Source organism: Gymnoscopelus microlampas (genome assembly GCF_963454915.1).
Source record: "Gymnoscopelus microlampas genome assembly, chromosome: 17".
NCBI lineage: Eukaryota > Metazoa > Chordata > Actinopteri > Myctophiformes > Myctophidae > Gymnoscopelus > Gymnoscopelus microlampas.
The window spans coordinates 21691355-21718661 of record NC_139954.1 but is presented as its reverse complement, the minus strand read 5'-3'; the positions used below and the strand labels follow the sequence as shown (position 1 = coordinate 21718661).

Below are 27307 nucleotides of genomic sequence, written 5' to 3'. Positions count from 1 at the left end.
AAGTCCTGCCCCCTGCTGCATGATCTTAACATTGCCGTCTACAACTCCCTGGTGGCTACTGTTCCAACTACCAAGAGCCTGGGCTTTGTCCTGGACAGTTTGTTGTCCTTCAAGGCACAGTTTTCAGCGGTCCCTGCTTATTCTGTTCTCACACTTGGCATCTTGGCATTGTACATCAGTGTTAAATTAACAGATGATTTGACCGTAGTAAACTGTAGTAAAAATGTCACTTTCATATTACTGGGTGCGTGATCTATGACTTGTTGCTGATCTCATTAGCCTAGGAGTATTTGCATACAGTTCAATGCGATGCTGCTCTCAGTAATAATTGGGAAATCAACAATAAACATTAGTTGGCTATACTCAATTATGGAATGTCACAGAATCAATGCAGAATCGTCGACATCCGCATCGCAGTGCATCATATAATCGCTACATTTACACACCTCTAAAAGATAGAAGATCACATATTGTATACACAAAGAATTGTGTACTCTAAATTGACATAATTCATGATTGGAATGCATACTCACATAACGATGTCATCATTCAAACTGTCTAAGCTGATGTGCTCTTCTCTCTTTTCACAGACAAGGCATATGACCTGAAAATGTAAAGACAATTAGGTATGAACAGTGGCTCGCATACTGCATACTCTGTTACAAGTAAAAGTCCGGAATTCAAAATGTACTTGAGTAAAAGTACAAAAGTATTGGCATCTAAATGTACTTAAAGTACCAAAAGTAAAAAGTACTCATTGTGCAGAATGTCCTATTTCACAAGTTCAAAATGTATAAAAAATCTTTTGAAAATAGACGATCTACAAGCTCACAATGCCTCACATCGCGACGCAATGTGAGTTTGTAGATCGGCTATTTTCAAATAAACATATATAGGGCTGAAGTGGTTAGTGTGTTTTGTAATAATAATCAAAATCTACAAAGTAACTAGTAACTAAAGTTTTCATATAATTGTAGTGGAGTAAAAGTACAATATTTTCCTCTGAGATGTGGAGTAGAAGATTGGAAATACTCCAGTAAAGTAATAAATACCTCAAAATAGTTATTTTACACCACTGGCAATGAATACAGCAGCAAGTGCCTGCTATTTGCCTATGTGTCCGTGGCTTTTTTGTGCATGTTGTCAGTAGGCCAGGGAAGTAAGTATTATGTCCTATACATTTTTTCATACATTGAGAATATTAGTCACATTTTGTAAATTCATATTCTCAGATCCACCATCCCTCCAAATTTGATTTGATACGTAAGACATATCTGTATGTGGTTTTACCTCTGATTTTTGAAGGTTTCATCTCTATGTTGGGATCTTAGTCTTATTTATGATATCAGTATAAACAATGGACAACAAAAAAAATATTTTGTTCTATAATTTACTTTTAAAAAGTCTTAGGTTTTACATGCAATAATGTGTCTATGACCATGTGGTGTTTTAATAACATCTCTTACACACCTTAGTGCTACACTTTGTAGGTGGTTTAGAAGTATCCCTTCTTCTGCGTGAAGGGGCAGGTGTGTCGAACTCGCTTTTGATTTCTGCAAGTTGGGAAAAAAGAGGAAATAAAATAAGTTAATAGATACATAACATTGTTGTCGGGCAAAAAGCTTGTAACTAAATATATGTCAATTGCCCTTCTCGGTTGTACGACAAAAAGTCACACAAAAGTTATAAAAATAGCCTATTTACCAGCTCACAACGTGTCGCATTGTGACGGATTGTGAGCTTGTAGATCAGCTCTTGTCACTAGTTTTGAAAAATGTTGAAAGTGAAATTGGTCTGTGGGTTTGATAAATATTGAACTAATGAAAAGTATTCACAAGAGCTTGTGACAAAATAACTACATTGGATCCATTGGAACACAGGTTATTTTCTCCATTTCCTGAAAAGTAACGCTTTTGGACATACAAGGGTTTCGTAGGGTACAGCTACGATCAGTAACATAAGTTTCAGAATAAGTGGAGAATAAAAATCTACTCACCCAATTTCCTGTGTTTGCAACAGAACATCCTGAAAAATAGAGATGGTTTTAGAAAATTGCATATGTGACAATTAACCAAAAGTACATCTGCCTGGCTTCTTGTAAATAAAAAATAAATAAATTAGGAAGTATGTGATGTCACCAAAAGGACATCATATCTTTTAGAATATAGATATTGGACTAACACATATTTTCCTTTGAACTCATCTTCAATGACCTCAGCTCCATTTTCAACTGCACATGGGAAATGGTAGGACCTCTTGCACTTCTTCACTTCACATCCAACTGTGGCACACTTTTTCTTACAACCGGTACAGTACTAATGTAAAGAAAAGGAACATTGCATTAAGAGTGCAGATCAGTGCAGTATGAAGTTGAGTGCTGTGTGAAAATGATAAAAGGACTTTACCAGTCTATTTCCCCGTTTCATCTCATTTCTCACATCCTCCACAGCAAAACCAAACAAGTCATCAAACTCTGGGGAATCCTGGCAATAAATACCAGATGAATACAGCTGCAAAACAGACAAAGTAAGAGCAATGTATCACAGATAATATCATTTTAACTTGTAACATGTAACTTTTTTGATATAATCTTTCGATGGTATATTTACCAAAAAAAAACATGATTTTATACATTGAGTACATACCTGCATGTCACTGATGCAGGTATGTACTCAAATGTTAAAAGGTCTGTCATGAGTGCATATTTATAACATAATGCAATATGTTTCTGACCTATGCTGGAATGGTGCCTATCAGACAAATGCCAAGATATAAATTAGTATGCAATTTCTTTTTAAAGTTGATACTGCTTTCAATTAGATTGTTTTATGCAATATTTTTTCATTGTAATCTCAAAGTACACCAGAGTAACAAACACACACAGCTGTTTTTGTAAATCGAGGACCCATGTCTTCTGGACTGGCAAACAAGCCTGTTGTAAACTAATTGTATTAAAAGATTTTCAAGGGAAGAGACATTACATTGTCATCATCATCATCATTCCAGTGCCCTCGAGATCTGCATTACATTGTATTACTATGCATAGACAAACAGTTCACACAAAGACCCACAACAACTTAAAGAAGTGTATCTTTTCAGTACATAGATAGAGTGTCCGTCAGTGGTCATTAATGTACTCATGTCCTCTAGTTTGCCTGCTAGCAATAGTAAAATTCTCTTCCTCTGATCTGGCGGTCCTGTGGTTGCAAAACAACCCCCTCACCAGACGGTGAGACCCCAGGGTTCACACAGACGTTAATCAATTACCCTCAGAAAACAAAGAAAAACCATGATGTATATACATATAGCCTATCTATAATAACATAATCATTTTTAAACAATTTAATAAAATGAAGACCAAAAACAATAATTATGTTAGTGCATACCCTCTAAACCTGCTAATTGAAATAAGGCAAAAAACTAAACACATTCAGTATACATGCATATTGCTCATTCTCTGATACCGAAGAAGGCCTACAGGTGTTCAACCTAGCGGAGTACTGATTTAACCTTCTGGGCCGCAGTAAGTAATGTTTGGATCGGTTTAGTCTTTGCTCCATGTGCTCGAGCACTAGACACCTCCAATCTCTAGACCTCACAGAAGGAGAACTTCTAACGATGAATACTAAGGTTATGAGGTGGTTTCCATCTCATTACAAGCATTTTCTTTTCTGCCGTTAAACCAGCCAATAACACTCTCTTTTGAAGTGTTCAGCTTAGAGATGAATGAATCATAATTTAATAATAAAATGTGTGGTAAACAAGGTATATTTATTTGTCAGACAGAAATAATGCAACCGTCGCCCAAAAAGCAAGTACTCCTGAACATTCCCACATTATATGTACATTATGTTCCTATGGCTTTTTGCAGACATAATAGAGGATTTTGTCAACTTCTCATTTGGCAGTTTCCTGGGTGATAAATACAATTCTGTATTAGTTTATAATGGGTTTAATGTGCATAGTATTGTATATTTGTCTGTCACTAAATGTTTCAATGAATTGAATACACAGGACCCCAATGGAAACAAACCATAGTGCTTTCTTGGGTTCAATCCCTTTAGCATTATATTTGTATTAAACTGTACTTTTCTGTGCTTGCAAACTAAGTAGTCATTCAAATTATTAATAAAGCATCCAACTGAAACGTCACATGTTGACACGGTGCCTGAGTCTGTCACTGACAGGCACAGCTGGACAGGACACACGCAGATAAACATGCATGTACCCCACACAAACTCCCCTTGTTTTCCTCCAGTGACCACGCCTATGTTGTAAAATTGTGGCAAAAATAAATAAAACAAGAAAACAATGCTAAACGTTGTAGGTAAACTTGAGTAAAGTGACTCTTACCAGACAGTTTTGATGAGCCGTAGCAGAGCTTTTAGTAACTAAACACCATTTAGTTGATAGTGGTCCAGTTACCGTCGTCTCCTCACTTCTTTGACAAAGTAGGCAAACAACTCGACCATCGTCACTCCTCATCTCTACAGACATGATCAATTGTTTAAATGTGAGTACTTTACCGCGTTATTTCGTGGTAAATACTAAATAGTCGCAATAACTTGCAGAGAGACGTGAGCTAACCGACAGCGGAAGCACACATGGTACAGTTTGAAATGAAAGACATGCTTTGATTGGATAATGCTACGGAGATTGATGGCTGTTTTGGTTTTACAGCCCGCCTTCCACAATGTCTTCCGTATCCGAAAGGAACACACATTTCATTTCCGTATCCGCTGTTCCGCTCTTGACCCACCACCCACCATACTCATCATGATTTGTGTACATGGGGATCTCATCTTAAACAAGCTAAGTGCTTAACTGAGCTATCCAGTTTAGTAGACCTTGTATTGCGAATTTTTACTTCCATGTACTATTATGTACTGTCATGTACTGTTCTCATGTCTTACTAAATAAAGTACATCAATCAATCAATCAACCCAGATCGGATCAGCAACAAAGCGATTTACCATTTGAATCCCTCACTCAATGCTTGATCCCAGTCTAGTTAGCGGTCTGAGCGGATTCATTCCTCTAGCCTTGGATCAAGATTATCATAGATGTATTTAGTCCGTACATGTACAAAGAAAAAACATATATAAAGTGCTGACCCTGTAGCCACGGATGTTAACTCGACATTAGGAACCCGTGTGCACTGTATTAGCACGTGTTTTTCAATAGATTTGTGTTTTAATCCCGTCTGTGGTGGATTCTGTCGGAAATTCCTTGTATTCCTCAATGGGTGGTACTGGCGGGGCGCATCAGGTCAAAGCCGGTATTACACTCAATGTAAACAGGATGTAAGCGAGGTAATAAAACTGCGTTCAGGCAGTTTAACTGTTAACATATTCAAACATCATTATTTTTCTAGAACTCTGCAGTGAAATGAGGCGTGGTTTCTTAATTGTGTGTAGTTGCATGTTTTTGTTATTTATTGGGATGACGGAAGATTGGCTAGATTTGTAAGTGTTGAATTGTACTCGTGGAAGTATGTCTGGAAAGGCTACTAAATCCTGTCTCAGGGCCATCATGGTAACATGTCACCTACACCACGGTACATGATAACATTATACCCTGTGGCAGGGCTATCCGGCCCTGTCACTAAAGTCCCCTCTCACAGCACTGTGTGACAGCCAGGCATGTCATGGTAATAAATAATAAACTTTATTTGTAGAGCACTTTTCAAAAAACAAGTTTAGAAAGTGCTTCACAACACAAATCACAACAAAGTGTGTCTCTATGTGCTTTTGGTCCAAACACAATCACCTCAGGTTTGTCATTATTCAACAGCAGAAAATTGCTTGACATCCAAGGCCTTATGTCAGTGCGACAATCTTATCAGTGGGGTGGTGAAGTACTGGTCATCGTGTCTATATAGTACTGGTCATTGCGTCTCCATGGTACTGGTCATTGTTAGCCTGGCATGGCCAGACTAATATCACTGTGTAGATATTAGTCTGGAACCTCTGTGTGGAACCTGCACTAGTATTATATTTGCATACTGGGCCCTGATTGGTCCCTCACAGCTTCGGAGGGAGAGAAATCCAATCTCTATTGAGAGGGGACAGACCTAATCTGCCACGGGCAATTTCTTTTGCAAAGGCAGATTTGTCTGGAACCAGGCTAGGTCATTGTGTCTATGCTACTGGGCATTGCGTCTACATGGTACTGTTCATTGTGTCTAAGGTACTGGTCATTGTGTCTCCATATCATGTCACTATCATGGTCGGTATCATTTCACATGATACTGACATGATACTGATCACGATACTGACATGTTACTGACATGATACTACTACAACAATAAAAATAAAGGTTACATTTTAATTGGATGTGGGGAGCGGTAAGGGACCTGGATATTGGATAGGGGCACTGGTCCAAAAAAGGTGGAGAAACACTGACATACACACAAACCAGACAAATTAGTAGTTTAATATAGCTATGATTCAATACAATTTGGAAGTATTACCTCTCTTTCAAACCAGCCAAATTAGTAGTTTAATATAGCTATGATTCAATACAATTAGGAAGTATTACCTCTTTCACTCTCTCTCTCTCTCTCTCTCACACACACACACACACACACACACACACACACACACACACACACACACACACACACACACACACACACACACACACACACACACACACACACACACACACACACACACACACACACACACACACACACACACACACACACACACACACACACACGCGCACACACACAAATCAGGCAAATAAGGCAAATTAATGAATTATTACAAGTCTTTTATGTAAAAAACAATAGACAAGTCACAAGTCAGTGACATAACATACATAATGTACAATATAGCATCTCAAACATTTCATGACAAACTGAAATTAATGAACAATATCTACATTCATAACATGATCCCTCCCGTTAGGGAATAAGTTAGCTCTATACATTGATATCTGATTATTCACATTAGACGACATCTCAGAAACTGTACCACATACACATAAAGACTCAAAGAGTAAAATGTGTCCCAAACGCACACTTGATGCCTGTGTGGATAGCTGGTGGAGGAACACAGACATGTATCTTTAAGGACAGATTCTGAGTAAAACTGAAAAAATAAAATAAATACAAGTAAGACAAGAGAGACAGTCAGAGAGATTTAAGAAAAAAAAAAAACTGACAAATTACCCTTTTTCCTTTTCCTTCAAATAAATATGCACTTCTAAAGGAAAAAAAAGATGTGGATGTAGTGGTGATCTGTAACACTCGAGCAACATTCTTGAAAGCTAATCAACTCATTCATTTAATTCTTAGATTTCTTATTGGGTTTTGTTTTTACAGTTCAACTCAACATATCTGCAGACAATAAAGCGAATTGTTCCAGATGGACCTGTCAGCTGAGGCACAGAGGAAGATAGGAAAGTGCCATCCAGGAGAAGTGCCTCTGCAGTTTATGTCCATACTAATGTGATCATTATTAGATGCACTAGCTGAGATCAGTCCTGCTGGTCCACTCATACATCTATTACAATCACATGGAACCCGCAAGCTTTCAATAAAACAAATGGCAAAGTGTAGGAAAAGAACATGATCTGAGTCCGTCACCAATCCTGAAATGTGGTGTACTAGATCAGTGGTTCTCAAACTTTTTAATTTCAAGGACCCCTCAAGGAACCCTGACGGTCCCCGCCCCCGGACCCCACTTGAGTACTACTGTACTAGATGACGATCTACTGAATCTCCACCCCATGATCAGATCTGTGAAGTGGATTACATCAGGCAATATACTTTATTTGTTTTGTGTGTTTGTGGCATGTGAAAACAAATGACACATGCCAGTGTAGAATTGACAAGGTTGTCAGAACCCATTGTTGGGATTATGGATTGAGTGCTGCGGGGTGACCAGTGGCCCATGGCCAGAAGGCTCTGGGAGGAGGGAAGACATGATGATTCAGGGCTTGATGTCAGAGAAGCTTGTGTAAGTCTCACCACAGCTGGAGGATGTGCTTATGTTTCCAGACCCACTTCCTTCTGTCGCGCGCACACACACACACACACACACACACACACACACACACACACACACACACACACACACACACACACACACACACACACACACACACACACACACACACACACACACACACACACACACACACACACACACACACACACACACACACACGCACACACACAGAGTAAAGAATGATGTCAGTGCAATAGTCAAGTAAAATCTCACACTATTCTGCTCATTCTGTATGTGTGTATCGTTTCAATACCTGAGCTAGTAAGGGACTGACAGGACTTTGATTCTCCAATCAGAGTGAGCAGATTGGCGGCAGCAACCCAGCACTCCTTACTCGTCCTCAAGTTACGCACAAACCTGCATTAACACAAACATCGGCAGAAAAAAAACATCTTTTTTTTAAAAACATCTTCAGAGATTCAAGACATTTTTTTATTGGTACAGCTTATACTGTATATGAGCACACAAGAGTAAAACTCTTTTAGTTTTGGCTCCTCAGCATTCCGTAGCAGCAATAACAAAGAAATAATTAATAGCAAAAATAGTAAGTAGAAGGTACAGAAAAATATGTATGTACATTAGCTGATTAGCACACTTTGAGGCGCTTGAAGGTGTGGAGTGCATATAGGTCCTACTTATAAATATTATATCCATGTATAAGTGCGCACTGTGCTGTATACAGTATGTGTTCTGGATATAAGTTCTCACCACTGTCCCTCGTCTCCCTCTTCGACCAGTTGCACCATATCTCCACTCTTGACAGACAGCTCTTCAGCACCACCTTTCTCATAGTCAGAGACCACAGTATACTTTCCGACACACTGTTCACAGTCAAGGTAAAGAAACAGAAAATTATTAGATTAGCTTGGGGGGGGGGGGGGTGCACAATATATTATGTTCTAATATTGCAATTTTGCAAATATTAGACAATATATTAATTTGACCTTAGTTGTGCATATAAGATGTGAAATTATTTAGTCAACTGAGAGTTTTAGCATCTCACACACACTCACAAGCTTCTTAGGCGCATCATCCTCAGGGTCAGAGTTAAGAGGCTCCTCCGCGCTGGAGTAGCCATCATTCTCTTCTGAGGCATCTAGTGACAGGGAAGCTTTTGTCCAACCTTGTGGAGGAAAGACAAACATGTATGTAAATTAACGTAAAAGGAAGTAGGACAGCGCCATCTTTTGACCATTTAAGGAAAGATTGCCTTCAGGGAGAAATCCAGTGAAGTAAAAAGAACCCAATTCAGATACCTGTCCCACAACCCCTGCCAAGAAACCATGACCAAAATAAAGGACAAAAGCATGCAACTTCAATAGGAGTGCCTGGGGGTCTGATGGGATAGGACTGTGGAGGACGGTGGAGGAATTGTGAGAAAATATCTTCGAAAGGTTTAGAGCAGCAGCCTTTTAGTGAAATGGTGTGCTCAACACCTAAAACCGTGTGATCCATACGGAGCCACTGTACCTCTCCTCTTTGCCTGCAACAGATTAGAGGTGCTGAGCCACCTGACCTTGCTCAGATTGATGTAAGGAGGACTTGCATCTGAAGAGTTCATTCAAACACAACAAGGATTCAACGGTGTTGTCCCAACTAAGCGTCAGCTAGTGGAACTACTACAGACTCATTGGGGCCTTGATCTGTGAAACCACAGCGCTGTCACATGACTAATTTATTCTTCATGCATAACTCTACTCTTTCACTTGTCAGTGTTGCATCCACACGCTTTCACCTGAGAATATGTAATGTTTGTCGAACAGCCCTTGTTCAGCCCTTGTGGAAAGGGTTGTGAATTAATTGAACTTAATTAACTTAACTGAAATTAATTTCAGAGGCCCATGAAACCCCACACACACACACACACACACACACACACACACACACACACACATCTTTATTCTATCTAGACTGTGGTCGGTGACAATTCAATTGAACTCATCAACTATAGAGTAGCACTCAGACACATTATGAGATACCTTTTGGTAGATAATCAACAATATCTACAATATGTGTCCCAGTCTGGACACTCTGAAGCCTGATTTATACTTGTGTTGTTTGCTGAAAATAGCCGATCTACAAGCTTGTAGATCGGCTATTTTCAAGTATTATTCACAATGTCATTATGTTGTTACCACAGCAACTAGGACAGCAGATAGGTCTGTGATGTCTGAATACCCAAATTGGATATGATCACATGCAAATAACAGTGTGAGCGGTCAGTCCTAAAGATTTTCACTACAGCTACACCCGAGATGAACTGAATCGGCTTTCATCTGTTCATTTGTGAAAGTCATGGCAATGAAGAAAGAAAAACCGGCAGAATGTGAATTTCAGTTATTTCACAGTAGAGTACATTAGTTACCGTTGAAGCCAAATGGAGTAGGGTCACTCCTAATCTCATGGCGTTTGGTCTTACGGTCAGAGCTGGTGGGAGATCCTACCATCAACAAAAGAGAAGAAGATAAAGGTAAGGGAATGTTGAAGAGGATGAGAAAAAGTTAAGTAGTGTTAAATTAGAAATGGAAGTGGAAATATTGCTGGATAAGTTGGGTAAGTCTAAAACGGATAGTTCCATTGCTGGATTCTCATATTCACTGCAACGTTGCATGGACGTATTAACAAAATTGAGGTCTGGATGTCCCTAATATTAGATGGTATCAATTAGCATCCCAATTGAGATTTATAGCAGAATGGGTTGTGGAAGATCCCACCTCAGTTTGGTTGGACCTAGTAAAGTCAGACTTCTGGTTCACTGCTGGGCCTCTTATCATTAAAAATAAAAACAGTTAGGAGTCTCTGTAATTATAACCCTATAATTTGCAGTACATGTAAAGCATGGTTTGCAACGCGAAAGTTGGAGGGGAGGTCTAATTTAACCCATATATTGTGCCCAATTCATATAGATAACGGCTTGATAGATAACGGATACAAAATTTGGACCTCCCTGGGAATTAAACATTTGGGTGATTTATATAAGGGCTCAACCCTTTTTTAAATTCGATCAAAATATGGTCTTCCCAGACAGCTTTTTTTTTGATACCTCCAAATTCAAGATTTCATTACCAAAAACTCAACTTGTGGTATTAATGCCACAGCATCAGAGGTAGAGCAGTCACTTCTTCTAGGTCCAACCAAAAAATCCATAACCCACTTTTAGAACCTGCTATTCCGGGATGATGTGTTGAATGTACATTAACAATATTGTTTTTCTCATAAAGGTGAGCTCCTGCAAGGTTTTACAAATCATTTAAAAATAAGGCAGATACCCTGACGCATACCCCTCTGTACACTCGGTACCTTCCATGCATTTGCACAGCGACTTCCTTGTTTGTGGAGGCAGTTGCGGGTACTACTAGAGTCATTAAAACTGTTTTAATTGGGATATGTCTATGATTCCATGTTGCCACATTTGGTAACCGCTTTTCGAAAAGCAATAACTCATGCGAGGCCATGGTTTACTGTGATTTTAGAACAGCTAAGGGGATTTTCTTACAACCTCCCTTAGGTGTTCTAAAATCCAAGGTGAACCACGTCGTCTTGTGGCTTATTGCTTTAGAACTGATCTAACCCAGCACGCTCTAACAGAAGGATTCTTAATAGGACTAGTTGTTAAAGATCCCTCAACAATTAGTTGTTGAGGGATCTTTAACACATTTGGTAGTAATGAAGGCATGAAGGTAGTAATGAAGGAGTAATGAAGGCATGTGACACAAGACGGACAACTAACTCCAAAGAAAAACAGCCATAATACTGAATGGAAGATTTGAAAGGTGTACATTACACATAAGGGGATTGATAATAACTATAACCAATGTGTCAGCAGTACCTACCAATACATTTATAATGCACTGAATAAAACTAATGTCTACAGTTGCATGGTACCTGGTGAAGGAAGCAGTGTCATGGGCAATGTTAAGCTTTTATCATCAGTTGTTGACGACTCTGTGGAGGGAAGCATGCAGTGTTTGACCTGTTGAACTTCACTTTTTCGTGCCGTGATTCTGGCCATTAAGATGACTTCAGCATGACAAAGAACTACAACTAATGTTCTTTGACCCATGAGACTTTGAAATATAGGGGGGACATTTGTTTAATAAAATGTGCAGGGTGGGGAAATATTCTTGACACGAAACTCGGGTGAAACTGGGTGGTCCGCAGTTACCTTTCTGAGTTTTGAGGTTACTGAAGCCCTGCAAAGTAAAACGCTTTTTAGCCACGGCGGCTCTGTCTGTGGTAGGGCTGGTCGCAGCCTCGTCTGGCGTAGACGAAGAGTGGGGGAATAAGGGGAAGTGAAAACATATAAAGGGAAAGAAAGAAAACCAAAGAGGAAGAGCAGAGTGTTAAAGAGAGCACAGAGAAACATTCTAGATGTAAAGAGTGAAAAGTTAAGACACACGTCTGTCTTCATAAGAATGAATGAGTGTGTTCAGCGTAACAGATTGTGGCTGCAGAGTGGTTAATACTGAACTGAACTCACAGGAAATGAAAATCAAGCTGAATATAACCAGTAAGGAGTGAATATAGCAAAAAGAGGAATTCGGCGGAGCATAAGATCTGTGGCAGTAAGATTGCGTTGAAGATATTCAGTTTAAGGAGAATTGCTTTTATGTCCCGATTCTAGCATAACTACCTTTTCCTGTTAGCTTTGGAGAGGCAGTGTTAACATCAGGACTGCAGGGCTCAGTCTTCCTCTCCTCTCCCTTTTTCAAGCTCCTCTGACCGCTCTTGAAAGGACTGCGGGGTGAAGAGAGAGAAATTAGTCTTTATGTAAATTAGTGACAAAAGCTTATCAGTATATAGCCTTTTCTGCTTCATACAGTATTTGTGTTTTTCTGCTTCTCAACTCTTTTTCGATAATAGGCTCTGTGCGCAGAACTGTAGTGCTAGGTTTTCAGAAGATGGTATCCTGCTCCGATTCATTTTCCAATAGCTTCGTTTGATGGGCTCAGCAGCGGATTTCAACCAGTAACACACCACCTTAACATGTGTTTGCAGTTCAAATCTGCTGCCGAGCCAATCAAATGAAGCACTGGGGAAATGAAACGAAACAGGAAAGGGGTATGCCACCCTCTGAAAACCTAGGACTACCTTTATGCACAGAGCTTATTCCCTGATCACTCTTCATATTTGGGCTCTGAAGAGTGTGAACTGACCTAAGGCTGACAGTTCCACTTGACACAGGAGGGAACTGGAACACCTGGTCTGTCGCCCTCTGCTGGCTGGCTTCAGTATCAGAGAGAGGGAGAAGTGTCACCATACATACATCCATCATTAAACACTTACAGTACGATCACCTTACGTTCATATTTATTTTAACAATTGCTGTATTCATAATTTTCTCCCCAATTTAGTCATTCCAAATTCACACACGTTCACACTGCCAACATCCTCTGTTGTTCAGGGGAGGCAGTAGGCTGCTGTGTGCCTCCCTGATACACGTGGTGTCACCAGGCAAGGATGATGTAAAGAAGAATAGCACAGACGTTCGAATCTATGCCATAGCATGCGTTGAAGTGGGAGGCAAACTGGCGCCGGAAGTTCAATGGAATGATTTGTAGTCAATGAGAGCTGTCAGATAATCGGTTCAGGAACATAGAAGACGTATCACACATTGTTTTTTGATCTCTAATTACATTGAGGTATTTAAGAGCACAGTGTAATATTCTGACTTGGCGGTATTTGCTCTGGCAGATTTGTCAGGTTTCCAGGCTAGATAGCCCAGTCAGAAATGTTCTCTGTGCTCTATGATACCTCAATAAAATTGTATGTGTGCACATAGAAAAACTAGAGACCAGAAAACAAATTGTGAAATGTCTTATTTTACCTACCTGGAAGCCCCTCTCTTGAAGCATTACAATTATAGTAGTTAAAACCCTGCCTTAAGCATGGGTATTTGACCTGGGGCTAGAAGTAGTAAGCTCAAATGAATGTCATGATAAAGGTGTTGGGAGTATAAATGCTTTTTCTGTGTCTCTGTTTAATTGTATACCTCTAAAGGCCTCCAGTTGGGTCGTCAGAACTTTCCTGATCACATTAACCCAAGTTGTTTTCACTTCCGCTGTTGGTGCCTGAAATACAACAATAAAATACTTAATCCATCTGTAAATAACTATACGTGTACTGGCAATTACCCAATGTCATCGTTATTGTTACTATTACAGGTTATGCATGAATATCCTTTCTGTTGATTAGTGTGCAACATGCATCTCATACATGTTTGTAATGTTACATACCTGAACAATATACACCTCCTCCCGTGAGTTACACCAGATTTCAAATTTCTTGTTGTCACCCTTTGCATGTTCAGTAATACCAACAGCGCTCATCTGTTAGAAACACAAGATAAAAAGGAAAATAGAATAGAAATCAAGTCAATCTTAAAAATATTGCAAATGCATAATGTTATCACAGACTCATACAAACACAGTTTATAATACCATAATTGCAGAGAGACTTACACTAAGGAATTGTTTGAAGCTGTACGAGGGGGCTTTCTCATAGCCTTCCCCGTTCTCCTCCCTCCTCTTGCAGAAAAGCAGGGCCTTCTCGTGCAGGAAGATATGTCTCTGCATGGGCTTGAAGCGGGCCATGTCTTTGACTTTAGCATGACCTTTCTTGTGTTCCGTCCACACACTGAATGACCCCTGCATCAGCAGCCTGCCCAGCTCACTCATATTACCCTAACAAAGGCAAGAGTTACACACAGGATGTTCTATCGTTCAACCATTTGCCCACATACTACATACTTCAGTTTAATGGTCACTGACTCATTGACTTGTAAAACATTTATCCCAAAAGAAAATCAGCTGATCTCCAGTGACAGAGATAGGTCTCAAGACAAATGAAACTGATGAGTCTGGTAAAAATGCTGAGTATAAATATATCTGTGTATCTATGTTCTGTCAGAGGTCTCTGTCTTCTGTCCGTTCTTTGGCCATGTTTCACGTCCAGTGCCTGCCTTCTGTCTGAAGCCTAGTCTAAGCTTCGTCGCATGACGGTGTCACTCTCTGAAAATAATAGATTTTTGCTTGAAAACCATTCTGTCACTGTTATTTTCAGCAAGCAACACTATCGTGTTTGAAGCATTAACACTGACACTTACAGAAGTATCTGTGTTAGTCTCAAACTCTGTTACACTGAATGCACAATATAATAAATAAGCACCACTTACAGTCTTTGTGTAGGCTTAGCACAAAAACAAAAACATAAAAATAAAATCATTATTTTAATTGTTGTCTTCCCTTCATGACTGTAGTGGATTTAACAATTCAGATCAAGGGCTTGTAACCCTCACCCAAATCCACTTAGTCAGTCTTTTAAATGTAGCGGGTGGTTCAACTTCCAATGGTTTGCACCCTATGTCTGTCTTCCATTTGCTGCCATGTGTGTTCTGCTTGTGTCTGTGTTCTATTTGAAGTGTATGTCTGTTCTGTCTGAAGTCACCTGCACACTGTCTGACAACTCTGTTCTTCTGTTTAATATCTCACCTCATATCCTGTGATCGCAATGAGGTGCATGGAGTCATTGACAGCCTTGAGAATGCCCAGGATGGAGGACAGCGCCTCCTGCAGGTCACCAGTCCCCTCACAGCCCTTACTGTACTTAAGCAGTTCCTGTTGTTACACACACACACACACAATATTTTCTTGTGAGGGCCAGGAAAAATGTCCTCCCAACGTCTATTTATCGTATTCTACTACACTTGCAGGGACATGTGGTCCTTGCAAGTATAGTCTCACACACACACACACACACACACACACACACACACACACACACACACACACACACACACACACACACACACACACACACACACACACACACACACACACACACACACACACACACACACACACACACACTTTTTTTGTTCTTATGGAAAAGGGGTTATTCAACAAATCTAACACTTCTACTGCAGACAGATGATATATTACCTTCAACAGCAGCTGATATTTGGTTATTCTCTGAACTGGCTTCAGTAGATATGAATCCAAGCCGAGTTTATGCTCCAGCTTCTTCTGACACTCCTGGTTTGACCCAATTAAATGACAATGTATTAGGACACAGCAATAAACAAAGATAAGTGCATTATGAGTGGTTGAAGGCCGATGATCATAGATAAATGAAGACCTGAGACATAGTGTACCTGGAAGAAGGCACAGTCAGAGCATGATCTCCACAGACTCTCAGACCGAGGCTTGTTGTGACAATACTTCTCATAGATCTGCAAGTCTGTCATCTGAGGAAAAAGATATAAATAATGCGACAGAGACAGAACTATCTAACAACTGCATTTATACTGTTGTCATACAATCCGTAAAAGAACAGATTTTCAAGCAAAAATTGCAACGCACAGATTCGTTATTTTCGATGAGCGGCACCATCTTAGTATGAAGTATAACAGGCTTTAAGTCCCATTACTACCACCACCCTGTGCTCACCCTCTCCAGAAAACACCTTCCAACCATTTCAGGGCAATCTGTGTACTGCTCCAACTCCCTCAGAAAAGTTCTGGAAAAACAAGAAAAGGTAGTCAGAGAAGTTAAAATAAGCTAATGGTTTTTATGCAGGCGTGGCGTTTATGTGGGCATGTATGTATATACGCTCAGTATATATACTTGTATTTACTATTTATACATAAATATAATTATACATATATATACATGTGATGGGCACAGCTGGGAGGAGGACCGACAGAGTCAGGGGTTACACGGCCAGCCGGGCGCTGGGGCCATTTAAGGTAGGAGGGGGCCAAACGCACAGTATATTTGTACAGAGCTTTGACTAGAACAGGCTGCGCTGCTGCAGGTATCATTCATGACAGCCAGAGGGCGCTCACTCACCTCTTGTGGAAGTGGTAGATCTCCAGCATGTTGCCAAAGAGAACCTCCTTTTTGTTCTGCAGGGGAGCCGGGATGAGGTGAGCCATCGTTGGATTGTCCATCTCAGCAGCGTATCCCTGAAGCAAAATTAAATACCATGATAGAAATACGGGAACGATGCCTTTGCTTTGTGGGATATAGTGAGAATGATATATACCTGAAGTACACAGAGAAGCTCTTCCACATAGAGTCTCTCCGTTTCCAGCAGCTCATTCATAACATGTCTGCAAGAAAAGAGACAAAAGGTCAGTTTGAGCACAGATGCAGTGAAATACAAATTGCCATTGATTAACAATTTATATATATATTTCTTTACTATTAATACATTAGGCAAAACACTCTAATGGGTTTTCATGTGATGATGTAGTTTGATTGCGGAAGTATTAAGATATCTAAAAAAATCTGTTACCTTCTGAGGACTGCCAGGTTTTCCTCCTCCTCTGACAGGGAGGCGTGTCGGTGGTTACTGCCTCCGTTCAGGAGCTGACCATCTCCCTGGGAAATCACATCACATTACATTACATCATAGTGAGCTGAAGGAATCTGTTGTAATTTGTACATCAAAAATTGGAAGGCAACAGCAGTCTATGGTGGCACACTATGGCTAAAACAGGAGGCTCTAGCTACTCGACTCACCTTCTTGCAGGTGTCACCGTTCACAGAGTCTTCCTCTGAGCAGCTTTTCTCTTGCTGAACTCTGTGCGCTGCGACAGGGGGATGAAGAGAAGTGATGAGGGGCAGGGCAGTAAAGAAACACGGAATGCACAGAAGCGCCAAATTGCATCAATCTAGTGGTGCAGGCAGTGTGAGATGTATTGATCTGATGACTGACCAGGGGAGGTGAGAGGGGACTTGATGAAAGCCTCAGGCCTGGGTGCCACTGGCTGCACTGGCCTGGTCTGTTTGGCTGCTAGTTTCTTCAAGCTGACCCTCCTCTTGTCAAACATCTCCTGCATGGACACCTGCTTCTGGAACACCTTCTCTACGTGGTCCTGATAGAAAGCAAAGCAGAGAGCGTGAAATAGGTGTTTTTTATTACTATTACGTTACTGGCGTTTGCTTTTAATTTCGGAGAAAGGAAGTAACTGGAAATTAAACATCAGTTCAGAATGCAGATGGCATTCGTAAAAATGCTATCAATATTCGCTGGGCATATAGCTTGGAGCTATGAAGTACTTTAATCCAGGCTCGCTTCAGACTTCAATTTGACAGGCTGATGTTTGAATGACCCATGTGTTGGGGGGGGGGCACTCACCCTGAACTCCTGGTTGAGCACTGACTCATACTCCGTCCAGATGGTACCGAGGTCCGTCAGCCGGTTCTGCCCCCCTGTATCCAGGTAACGCTCCAACTCCTGCAGGGCTGACTCCGCCCCTTCATGTGACTGACATTTGTCCACTGGCTGAGATGCCAGCATGTAAATGCCATCATCACACCACTTAGCAGCCTGAGAGGATAAGACAGGTTGGAGGGGAAGGAAGGAATGGGAAATTAAACAAAGGGAGGAAGACAAACAGTAGAGAACTGTTTATATTTATATACTGTCTAGAATGACTATGTCTTGATGATGGCCCATTGCAGTGGCGTGAAATCAGGAGTCTTGCCACAACCCTTGACCTGGGATTCGATGAGGACAAACTCTACCATGATGTGGGAATACCGAACCAGGTCATGTCCTCCATCCCCAAAGACGTGAGTCCAGAGAGGAGATGGACATTCTTTTTCCAGCAAAGAAAAACAAGCGACAGAATTGCTCAAGATTGTATCAATTGGCTAATGCTTATTGTGAACACATATTTAGTAACATGGAGCACCTGTGGCTTACCAAATGAACAGGTTATCAGTTGCAATGGTGAAGTTTGGACTTCAAGTATATGCTTTAACTTCACACTTGAAAACAAGGCAGTCACATAGTCAGAAGAGGGCTTCAGCCCCGTGAGGCACACCCAAATGAGGTGTTAGCCGAAGCGAGTGCTTGTGGCAACATCAGCTCCTGATGGCTGCGCTGTCGACTCAGCGCCGTCTGAGTTGCATACTGATAGGGTAGGAATCAGTTATATAATCTATTTAAAAATTGCACATACTTGGCAATGAAAGTAAAGGAGACTATGCCTAGGTCAGCTCCAGATTTTGAATAGAAAGCGAGGAAGAAGTTCCATGTGGAAAAAGCCTATCAGAACTTTCACTAGGAAAACATGGCACCCTGTGTCAACTCTCCTACTTGTGTCGACACTCGACACACATAATGTCATAGACGACTGATATCATAGACACAGATGACGTCACAGGCTGGCAACATGAAATCTGAGATCCGCATGGGACCCACACCGTTCCCATGTGGATCCCGAGATAAACATTATTCTATTTCTTTGAATTCATATACGTGTATTATACATGTGTGTACATATAAGTATTAAACTTGTGCATGGCATCATTCTCACCCTCTCCAAACTGTGGTGTAGCTCCATGGCTGTGACGAGCAGCTCTTTCTTCACTCTCAGTTTGCTGCTGAGATCCTCACTGACTGCTCTGAGCTCGATGCATTTGGGCTTGATGGAATCCTCAGCATAGTGGGAGTTCTGGATCAAGTCATCACCCTCTTGTGCCAAGGCCAAGCATCTGTCTAACAGCTCCTGAAAGACACAGGGCCACGGTGGATGGGTGGTGGTGCATGGGATAGATGTTACATTTAGAGTCAAGGAGTTTGTATCAATCTTGTGCAATTAAATATGGGTCAAATTCTGTTTGTTTTGTTTGAACCTGCTAAGGTGCCAGATGGGTGGGGCTCCCCACATAACACAACACAGTCTGTATAATCATAAAGTATTCAAATGTCACTTTAACATTTTTTTCTGTGATTTCTGAGTGACTATTCATCTGAGATTCTCAAAATTGTACAGGTTCGGTAAACCCCTCTCATATGCTACGCCAAGCAGGTTAAAGCTGTGCAGTGCAATGTAACTTTCTTTTGTGGTTACAATGTTATTTTGTCCATTTGTTATTACAATATAACATTTACAATTGGAGTGGTTGTATTTTTTGTTGTATCTTTGCTCTTCTACTGAGACATTTAGATCCCTAGGAAGGAATAATTTGTAAATATTATATGACTCAAGTCTCCACTCTGCCTACATATGAGGTACGGAGTCACTTACACAGACTTTGGCCTCATAGCTGGTGAGTTCACGTAAGATGTGTTCAGCATGGGCTGGACTGATGCCCACTTCAGAGAAAGTTGCGAGTTTCTCAGCCACCTGGTCCAGCAGGGCTGTCACCTACAGCATGAAAAATAGCTGTCAGAAATCAAGTGGACTGTCCTAGAATCTACAGAGTGCTGATTTATTACGGGTTAATTTATTTGTAACACTGAGGATTTTACAGAGCATGGATGAATACAGATGAGGTAAAGGCCATGACCAACTCACATCTCTGTAGTTGTACTCAAAGTGTCGGAGTTGGAGGCATTGTTCCAGCTTGGTCTGGTGCCTCAACCAGAACTCATCAAACGCCCTCTCAGTCTCGTCCAGCTGAGACAACAGTCTGAAGGAGGTGCAGAAAGAGAGAGAGAGAGAGAGAGAGAGAGAGAGAGAGTAAGAATTTGGCAGCCGAACGGCAAAAGGAAAACAGAAGGATGTGAGAAAGGGGTTGACTGGGCTATATGTACCAGGCCTGGAATTTCGTCATTTTAGGGGCAAGGCCACTTGGCCTTTGGTGTTGTCCATTTTTTGAGGGCACAAAGGCCAAATGCCAAGGCAGGAAGGCCATCAAATAACACAAGATTTTAGTCCATTAGAATAATAATTTGACAATGCTCTGTAGTGGTAGGTAGGTAGGTAGGGTGGTGAGGCCAAAATTGTTCTGCCCGGTACTCCTCAGTGGCTGGAGCAATTGATCTGAATTTGCACACAGCCATTGACCATTACCATGTGCCCATGTGCCCCGTTTTTTGTGCCCCGTTTTTTGATTTGATGTCGCCATGGTTATGAGGCTGCCCAGCTGTGGGATGTCTCCGCGATCTATGGGACGAAATGCCCCCCGGGTTGCCAGATCATGTGCGCATATCCCCCCACGGATGCGTCGACCGGGTATGGACTAGTTGAAATTTGAATTGAATTTAAGGGTTAGGATGATTTTAAATACAAGACAATCACGTTTCATAGTGTTCTCTCACTATGAACATCAGATCTGAGCAAAAAAAACAACAACAAAAAAACTAGATTTAGAGCAAGTCCCATAGGCGCATGTTTTTAGCTGTGGCGGACCCGCGGTGGAGTTATGTTTTTTTCCTATTGTACCACTCGTCCTAGGATATCATAACATCATAAAAAATGTAAGAAAAAATCTCCTTTAAAGCATACTGCCCTAGTGCCAGCTCTTGTTAGGAGCACAATGATGGGCAGAGAAGAGACAACCACTCAAAATCAGCTACCATCTGGATATGTGTTTCTATTGCAGTGCTAAAAAATATTTCAAACTGAATCCATGTCATGATTATTTTTCTAAAACCACACCAGGGTGCATGTTTCTTCCACGGAGCATGCATGCATGCAGCAAGTTATCACCTATGGGTGGTGCTAGTCCAAAAAAATGGCAATCATGTCTGGTAGTTTTTGGGCAGAGATGGAACATCTCTGACCTGACCTAGATAATATGTAGTTTGGGACCACAGTGTTAATTGGAGCTACTGATAATTGTACAGGTTTTGATTGTTTGTGAAGTCTGGCTGGTGTGTAGTTCTGGAATACGCCCCTCCTGCTAGTGTTGTAGAGCCCAAGGGTTCTAACCTTTGCACGGTCGCAAGGTTCTCCATTTCGTCTTGGTTCATGTTGTGGTCAGGGTCTCTCATCACAGGCTCATTGATGCTCTCCAATATTCTGCTGCCTTGACCCAGAGCCACCAACAGATCATCCTACAGACGCAGATAGAGAGGGATGTTCTACAGTATGTCATCCAAATGCACCACACTGTGTGTGTGTGTGTGTGTGTGTGTGTGTGTGTGTGTGTGTGTGTGTGTGTGTGTGTGTGTGTGTGTGTGTGTGTGTGTGTGTGTGTGTGTGTGTGTGCATGCATGCATGCGTGCGTGCGTGCGTGCGATGTTCATGTGCATGTATTTTTCTTGTGTGTAAGAAAGAGAGAGAGAGAGAGAGAGAGAAAATGTGCACCTCTTGCATATTGTGCATGAACTGACAGTGTTACCTTCATCTTGTCCTTCTTGCTGGTGTGTGCTTCCAGCAGGTTAGTTGTAGCCTGCGTGTCATTGGGCAGTTCAGTTTCAGCCAGCTCTGTCCCAAATGATTGCAGAGACTGAGCGGTTTTCTTCACCAACAGCGCAAATCCCTCAATGGCCTGACACACGCGCACGCGCACACACACACGCGCACACACACACACACACACACACACACACACACACACACACACACACACACACACACACACACACACACACACACACACACACACACACACACACACACACACACACACACACACACACACACACACACACACACACACACACACACACACACACACACACACAAAAGACAAGAAGGGTGTGATTATCAGCATATCGTCACTGTCGGCCAGAAACCTTGTATCTCAATATTTCAACGTTTTCTTTTTATTTTCATAAATTAATGCCTTACTACTGTCATTCAACAGTGTCACGCAAAAGTAGAAAAAGTGTTGTGAGCTTGTATATCTGCTATTATTGGTATTTTTGATACATTTTGAAAGTGAAAGTGGTTAAGTCTTGCTGTCGGTTTTGTAAATAATCAACCAATGAAAAGTATTGACACGAGCTTGTGACTAAATATTAACCAAGTTGGATCCATTGGAACACGAGTTTCTATTTCCTGAAAAGTAACCGTTTTGGACCAGGTTTCCACCCGACAGCAATGATTATGCAATTGCAATAAATGCAGCATCTGCAGTGCGTACAGTATTTGCTGGCTCAGAGGGTTCGATGCTGGTTTACTAGACCAGTCATCTTACTGCTGTTGCAGTAAACACAGCAGCATTGTGTGTGAAAACAGTGGCGTTGTGCACTCACAGTGCGGTGAGAGATCCACTTCTCGTGGCAGTACTCCTGTGTTCCTCCTAGCTCCTGGGTCAGCTGGCTTCGGTCGATGTAGGAGTGGAGCTCAGTCACAGAGCTTAGCATGATCACCTACAAAATGCACACACACACACGCACGCACACAAACACACACACGCACGCACGCAAGCAAGCAAGCACACAAAGCTCATCTTAACCAAGTGCTCAAGTTACAGTAAAGTACAGTACAGTACAGTACAGTACTATCCTTTGTAAATTACCATAATTTGTTTCCATTTGATTCTATGAATCATTTTGTGAGCACACTTTTCAGAATCAGACTTTATTGACCAAGTATGCTTTCAATCATAAAAGGAATTTTACTCCAGTTAATATATATTGGTTACAGTGACACAGTCAGTGTGCAGAGGTAGCCATTCATAAGTGTAATAGCATGTGCACAGTAAAATCCTAAGTGTTAATGTCTACATTCGTTGAGTGGAAAAATATAACCAAACGGACGGGTCCATTTGGTTACATTTGTCCACTCTCAGGCAGGCTGATTACATACCGGCACCTTCATCTTGAACTCATCCTTGTTGAACTTGAACAGGATGTCGGAGAGTGCGCGCTGCAGGAGTGTGGTGGGCCTCAGTACCAGGACCAGCTGGAGGTTCCCTGGGAAGGAGCCCTGAGACAGAGGAGATGGAACACTATAATGACTTATGTAGTCTCTCACAGACAGGAGTGTCGTCCACAGCCACCAAGTCTACAACCACATGAGAAAGACATATTGACCAACCACCTACCCTACACACTTCTTGCTTTTCATCAGCACATGGACGGAAGGCCTCTGCTAAAATACTCAATCTTATCTATATCAGTACAGTTACTGTAACTGTAAAATCCATGTAAAATCCAAAACGAGTGAGAGTTCATCTTGGTACAGTATGTGCCATTTACCGCTCAACAATTCAAATTGAAACCCCACTTCAATCTTTATGACTGACAACCTGAAAGCAGCTGGATGCTGGCCGAGTGGCGGGAGAGGTTTCTTTCCAGATGCACTGCCGATTGTTAACGCAGCTCTGGTTTAATTAGCTAATGACAAAGCAGTGCTTTGACAGACTGGGGAATGCTGGCCTAAGCAGAAACAACGGGGATACCCCGCTAACAAACAACCACTTGAGATGGGGACTCTTAATGGATTTAATAAATCAATTAGACGTTCCTTCTCGCTGAACAGACAGAATGAGCAACAACATCAAAGTCCAGAACGGTCACCCACTGCCAGGGGAGACAATGATAATCTCTTGAAACATTGTAGAACACCTAAAACACTGGCTTTAAAAGTATGTGGTAACCTCTAACCATTCAACCACAAGGTTTAGACTGGTGGTTTAGTCATTGTGATCACAGCCCATTTATTCTTTGTGAATGGTAGATAGAGGCATACACATGCCTCTATCTACATACGCACGCACGCACGCACGCACGCACGCACGCACGCACGCACACACAGCTTGATAAATGGAGGACAGGGATTGTGTGTCTTTAGGGGCTGAGTGAAAACAGTATAGGGTTTTAATTAGGACAGGTCTATAAACAGCACTTCTGCCCTGTCTGTCAGTAATCTAGCAGCAGGCGGAAACCCAACCATGCATGGCAATGGTAGGCTTTGCTGAAGCACGCACGCACGCACGCACGCACGCACGGTACACACACACACACACACACACACACACACACACACACACACACACACACACACACACACACACACACACACACACACACACACACACACACACACACACACACACACACACACACACACACACACACACACACACACACACACACACACACTACCTATTAGGAAACAGATATAAACAAACATCAAACAATCATTATATGGTTTGACTATGAACTGATTTAGACTCTCGTCCTCATTTGAACTAGATGGCGGCAGCTCAACACGTGCCAGCTTTCATTAACGTTCACTTAGCAGCCTGGCCGAATCCCCCAAACAGGCAAGCCCTTCCAGGGTTGACTGAATACCCCCCATTACCAGTCTGTCAGCCTGTAACGTCCCCCTTGTGGGATTAATAAAGCCTGATTCAATTTGAAATGAGTGAGTGAGCCTTGCGTGTCCCCCAGGGATCATGGGTGGTGATATGCATCTCTCTTGCTCTCTCTCTATCAAACAATCCATCTCTCAACACATCCCCCGGTCTCTCCGCAGCAGCCTGTTATTGTCTCTGTTCATGTCTCTGGCATACAGAGCAGTGTTGAAAAGCAGGTCCGGTATTGCAAACATGTGGAAGCTCATTTGGCCTTCAATGGTAATGTGAGATCTGTCAGGAGCTGTCCATTGCTGCATGGTGCTGAAAGCAAAATGGTACTATATGGGGGGTGTCTGTCTTGCATGGACAAACATTGGAGAAAACCATATCATATAATAACAGGGGTTGAGGGAAAAGAGAGAGAGAGAGAGAGAGAGAGAGAGAGAGAGAGAGAGAGAGAGAGAGAGAGAGAGGATGGGGGAGGGAGGGAGGGAGAGACTCATCCTGCTTCCCTTCATGGTGTTTGAACGTGAGTGTGCTACAGCTGATAACAGTGCAATTGAGAATATGAGTCACCCTATTTCAGACAAAGTAGGTTAGTAGGGTGAACCCAGAACCCTACACACTGCCTCTCAAAGAGGCATGCTATTATTACCCAGAAATCGAAGAATTTAGATATTTCACTATCCTAACTTGCAGTCATCAATCATGACTGATTACATATTTTTTCATCATAGAAATAATTCTAATACAGCAATGATAATTAGAGCAGCCCGCTCTCCTCCTGTCTGCGGCATACAGTACATGTTTATTTTGCCCTCAAGCTATGAAAACACAGGGCGCTCGGGTGGCACAGTGGTAAAGTGCCTGCCCACCACCGTGGAGGTTGTGGGTTCGAATCCACCGTGGAGTATCCGGCTTTGTCAAGAGTCTACACAAACCCAATTGGCCCATGTTCGGGGGAGGGAAGCCGGGAGGGGAGGGTGATAATTGTCTTTGTATGAAATCCTATGAGCTGGGGCGGTACCTGTCAGCAGGGAGTGTTAGGCGGGAGGAGTAGGACGAAGGCTCTAGTCTAGGTTCTAGGCTCTAGCATTCCGGTGGGGGCTCCTCACTGGTAGGTGAGACAGAAGGATACAACAGAAGAGACAGCACAGACATGTGTGTGGGGAGGAATCAATTGGCATAATGACTAAATTGGGGAGATAAAGGGGTAAAAAGCACCAAAAATAGCTATGAAAACACATGGCAGCCTTTGAGGAAGATTGGAGGGAGTTGAGGGATGGGAAGTGTGTGTCGGGGGGTGGGTGCCTCATAACAGCCCCCAAGGGTAGTGGGGATATTAGTCTATTATGCTCTCCCTTGCACAGATGTGGAGCTCTTCAAGAGAAAGAAGGGAGGAGTGATAACACCTCTCCTACAGGCTGCACCCCCCCTCCTCCTCTCAGTGAGGGTTTCTCAAAGTGGGTTTCTCTCAAACCTGGGGATCAAACCTGCACTCAGCACCAAGGATTACAGACTTCAGGTTTCTCTTGAACAAAGGAGCATGCCAGCAAACACACAGACACAAAGGAGAGCCACGATAGAGAAAGTACTGTAGAAAAGTAAATGTACAGTACAGTATGTGCTCACAGACACACACGCAGGCACAAAAACACATACAGTACAATACTTGAAGAAATACTCAAAACTCACTGCGATACGAAGCAGGGTCCCCTTGACAGCTGCCCATCGGTCCTGCCGGCGGTCGATGACCAAGATGAAACCCACTCCTGTCGCTGACAGACTGGAACACACAGAGGACCACCGTGGTCAACACAACACACCACAATAATAACACACACTGCACGCTTACAATCCTTGAAAGTTTAACATCACGTTGAAAGGTGAAAGACGACCAGACAAGTTGGCGCTGATGAGGGATTCAATAAAAACATAGTGAAATGGAAAACAAATACTTGACCCAGTCAATGAGAACACAGTGGAACATGATATAACAATGTGAAAACGTTCAAGCGTGTTAGGTAAAGAGCCCTCAGAAATTACCCAAAAAGAGAAGATGAATGAATACACCTGGTTTTCCTTTGCTCAGTCTGTGCACAATGGGACAGGTGAGCAGGGAGGCGCTTGCACAGCGAAGAATCATGAAATAGTCCTTTGGTTACGTCTTCTTACTTATAGCTGGCTCAAACAAATGCTGTGCCTGACCTTCTGAGACAGGTTGCCCAGTCCCATAGAACGATGTGCCAGAACGTCCACATGCCCCGTCTATCAGCCTCCAGCGCCATGCACCCG

The 27307-nt window shown here is 42.0% G+C and overlaps 2 protein-coding genes across 7 annotated transcripts in view; both read right to left on the bottom strand.

The window, feature by feature from the left end:
• The window catches only part of phf11 (PHD finger protein 11), a 36182-nt gene extending 31502 nt beyond the window's left edge, over positions 1 to 4680 (bottom strand). For all 3 annotated transcript variants that reach the window (XM_084083640.1, XM_084083639.1, XM_084083641.1), the window contains exons 1-6: positions 4354 to 4680; positions 2406 to 2510; positions 2182 to 2315; positions 1997 to 2025; positions 1471 to 1553; positions 534 to 604 (exon numbers count right to left, since the gene is read on the bottom strand). In XM_084083640.1, the coding sequence (XP_083939766.1) occupies positions 534 to 604; positions 1471 to 1553; positions 1997 to 2025; positions 2182 to 2315; positions 2406 to 2510; positions 4354 to 4497 (566 nt within the window). In that variant the 5' untranslated portion in view covers positions 4498 to 4680. The remainder of the gene's footprint in view (positions 1 to 533; positions 605 to 1470; positions 1554 to 1996; positions 2026 to 2181; positions 2316 to 2405; positions 2511 to 4353) is intronic.
• Positions 4681 to 6912: 2232 nt separating this feature from the next.
• The window catches only part of mcf2lb (mcf.2 cell line derived transforming sequence-like b), a 41655-nt gene continuing 21260 nt past the window's right edge, over positions 6913 to 27307 (bottom strand). For 2 of the 4 annotated variants that reach the window (XM_084084650.1, XM_084084647.1), the window contains exons 4-31: positions 26708 to 26798; positions 23518 to 23637; positions 22962 to 23078; positions 22103 to 22252; positions 21691 to 21815; positions 20332 to 20446; positions 20062 to 20181; positions 19348 to 19539; positions 18162 to 18353; positions 17739 to 17898; positions 17543 to 17610; positions 17316 to 17401; positions 17064 to 17130; positions 16868 to 16983; positions 16466 to 16535; positions 16171 to 16263; positions 15959 to 16051; positions 15509 to 15634; positions 14480 to 14701; positions 14255 to 14347; positions 14011 to 14089; positions 13175 to 13244; positions 12649 to 12755; positions 10384 to 10458; positions 9032 to 9141; positions 8727 to 8839; positions 8272 to 8375; positions 6913 to 8020 (exon numbers count right to left, since the gene is read on the bottom strand). In XM_084084650.1, coding sequence (XP_083940776.1) covers positions 7941 to 8020; positions 8272 to 8375; positions 8727 to 8839; positions 9032 to 9141; positions 10384 to 10458; positions 12649 to 12755; positions 13175 to 13244; positions 14011 to 14089; positions 14255 to 14347; positions 14480 to 14701; positions 15509 to 15634; positions 15959 to 16051; positions 16171 to 16263; positions 16466 to 16535; positions 16868 to 16983; positions 17064 to 17130; positions 17316 to 17401; positions 17543 to 17610; positions 17739 to 17898; positions 18162 to 18353; positions 19348 to 19539; positions 20062 to 20181; positions 20332 to 20446; positions 21691 to 21815; positions 22103 to 22252; positions 22962 to 23078; positions 23518 to 23637; positions 26708 to 26798 — 3154 coding nt within the window. In that variant the 3' untranslated portion in view covers positions 6913 to 7940. The remainder of the gene's footprint in view (positions 8021 to 8271; positions 8376 to 8726; positions 8840 to 9031; positions 9142 to 10383; positions 10459 to 12648; positions 12756 to 13174; positions 13245 to 14010; positions 14090 to 14254; positions 14348 to 14479; positions 14702 to 15508; positions 15635 to 15958; positions 16052 to 16170; positions 16264 to 16465; positions 16536 to 16867; positions 16984 to 17063; positions 17131 to 17315; positions 17402 to 17542; positions 17611 to 17738; positions 17899 to 18161; positions 18354 to 19347; positions 19540 to 20061; positions 20182 to 20331; positions 20447 to 21690; positions 21816 to 22102; positions 22253 to 22961; positions 23079 to 23517; positions 23638 to 26707; positions 26799 to 27307) is intronic. The other 2 variants (XM_084084649.1, XM_084084648.1) reach the window with 2 other exon arrangements.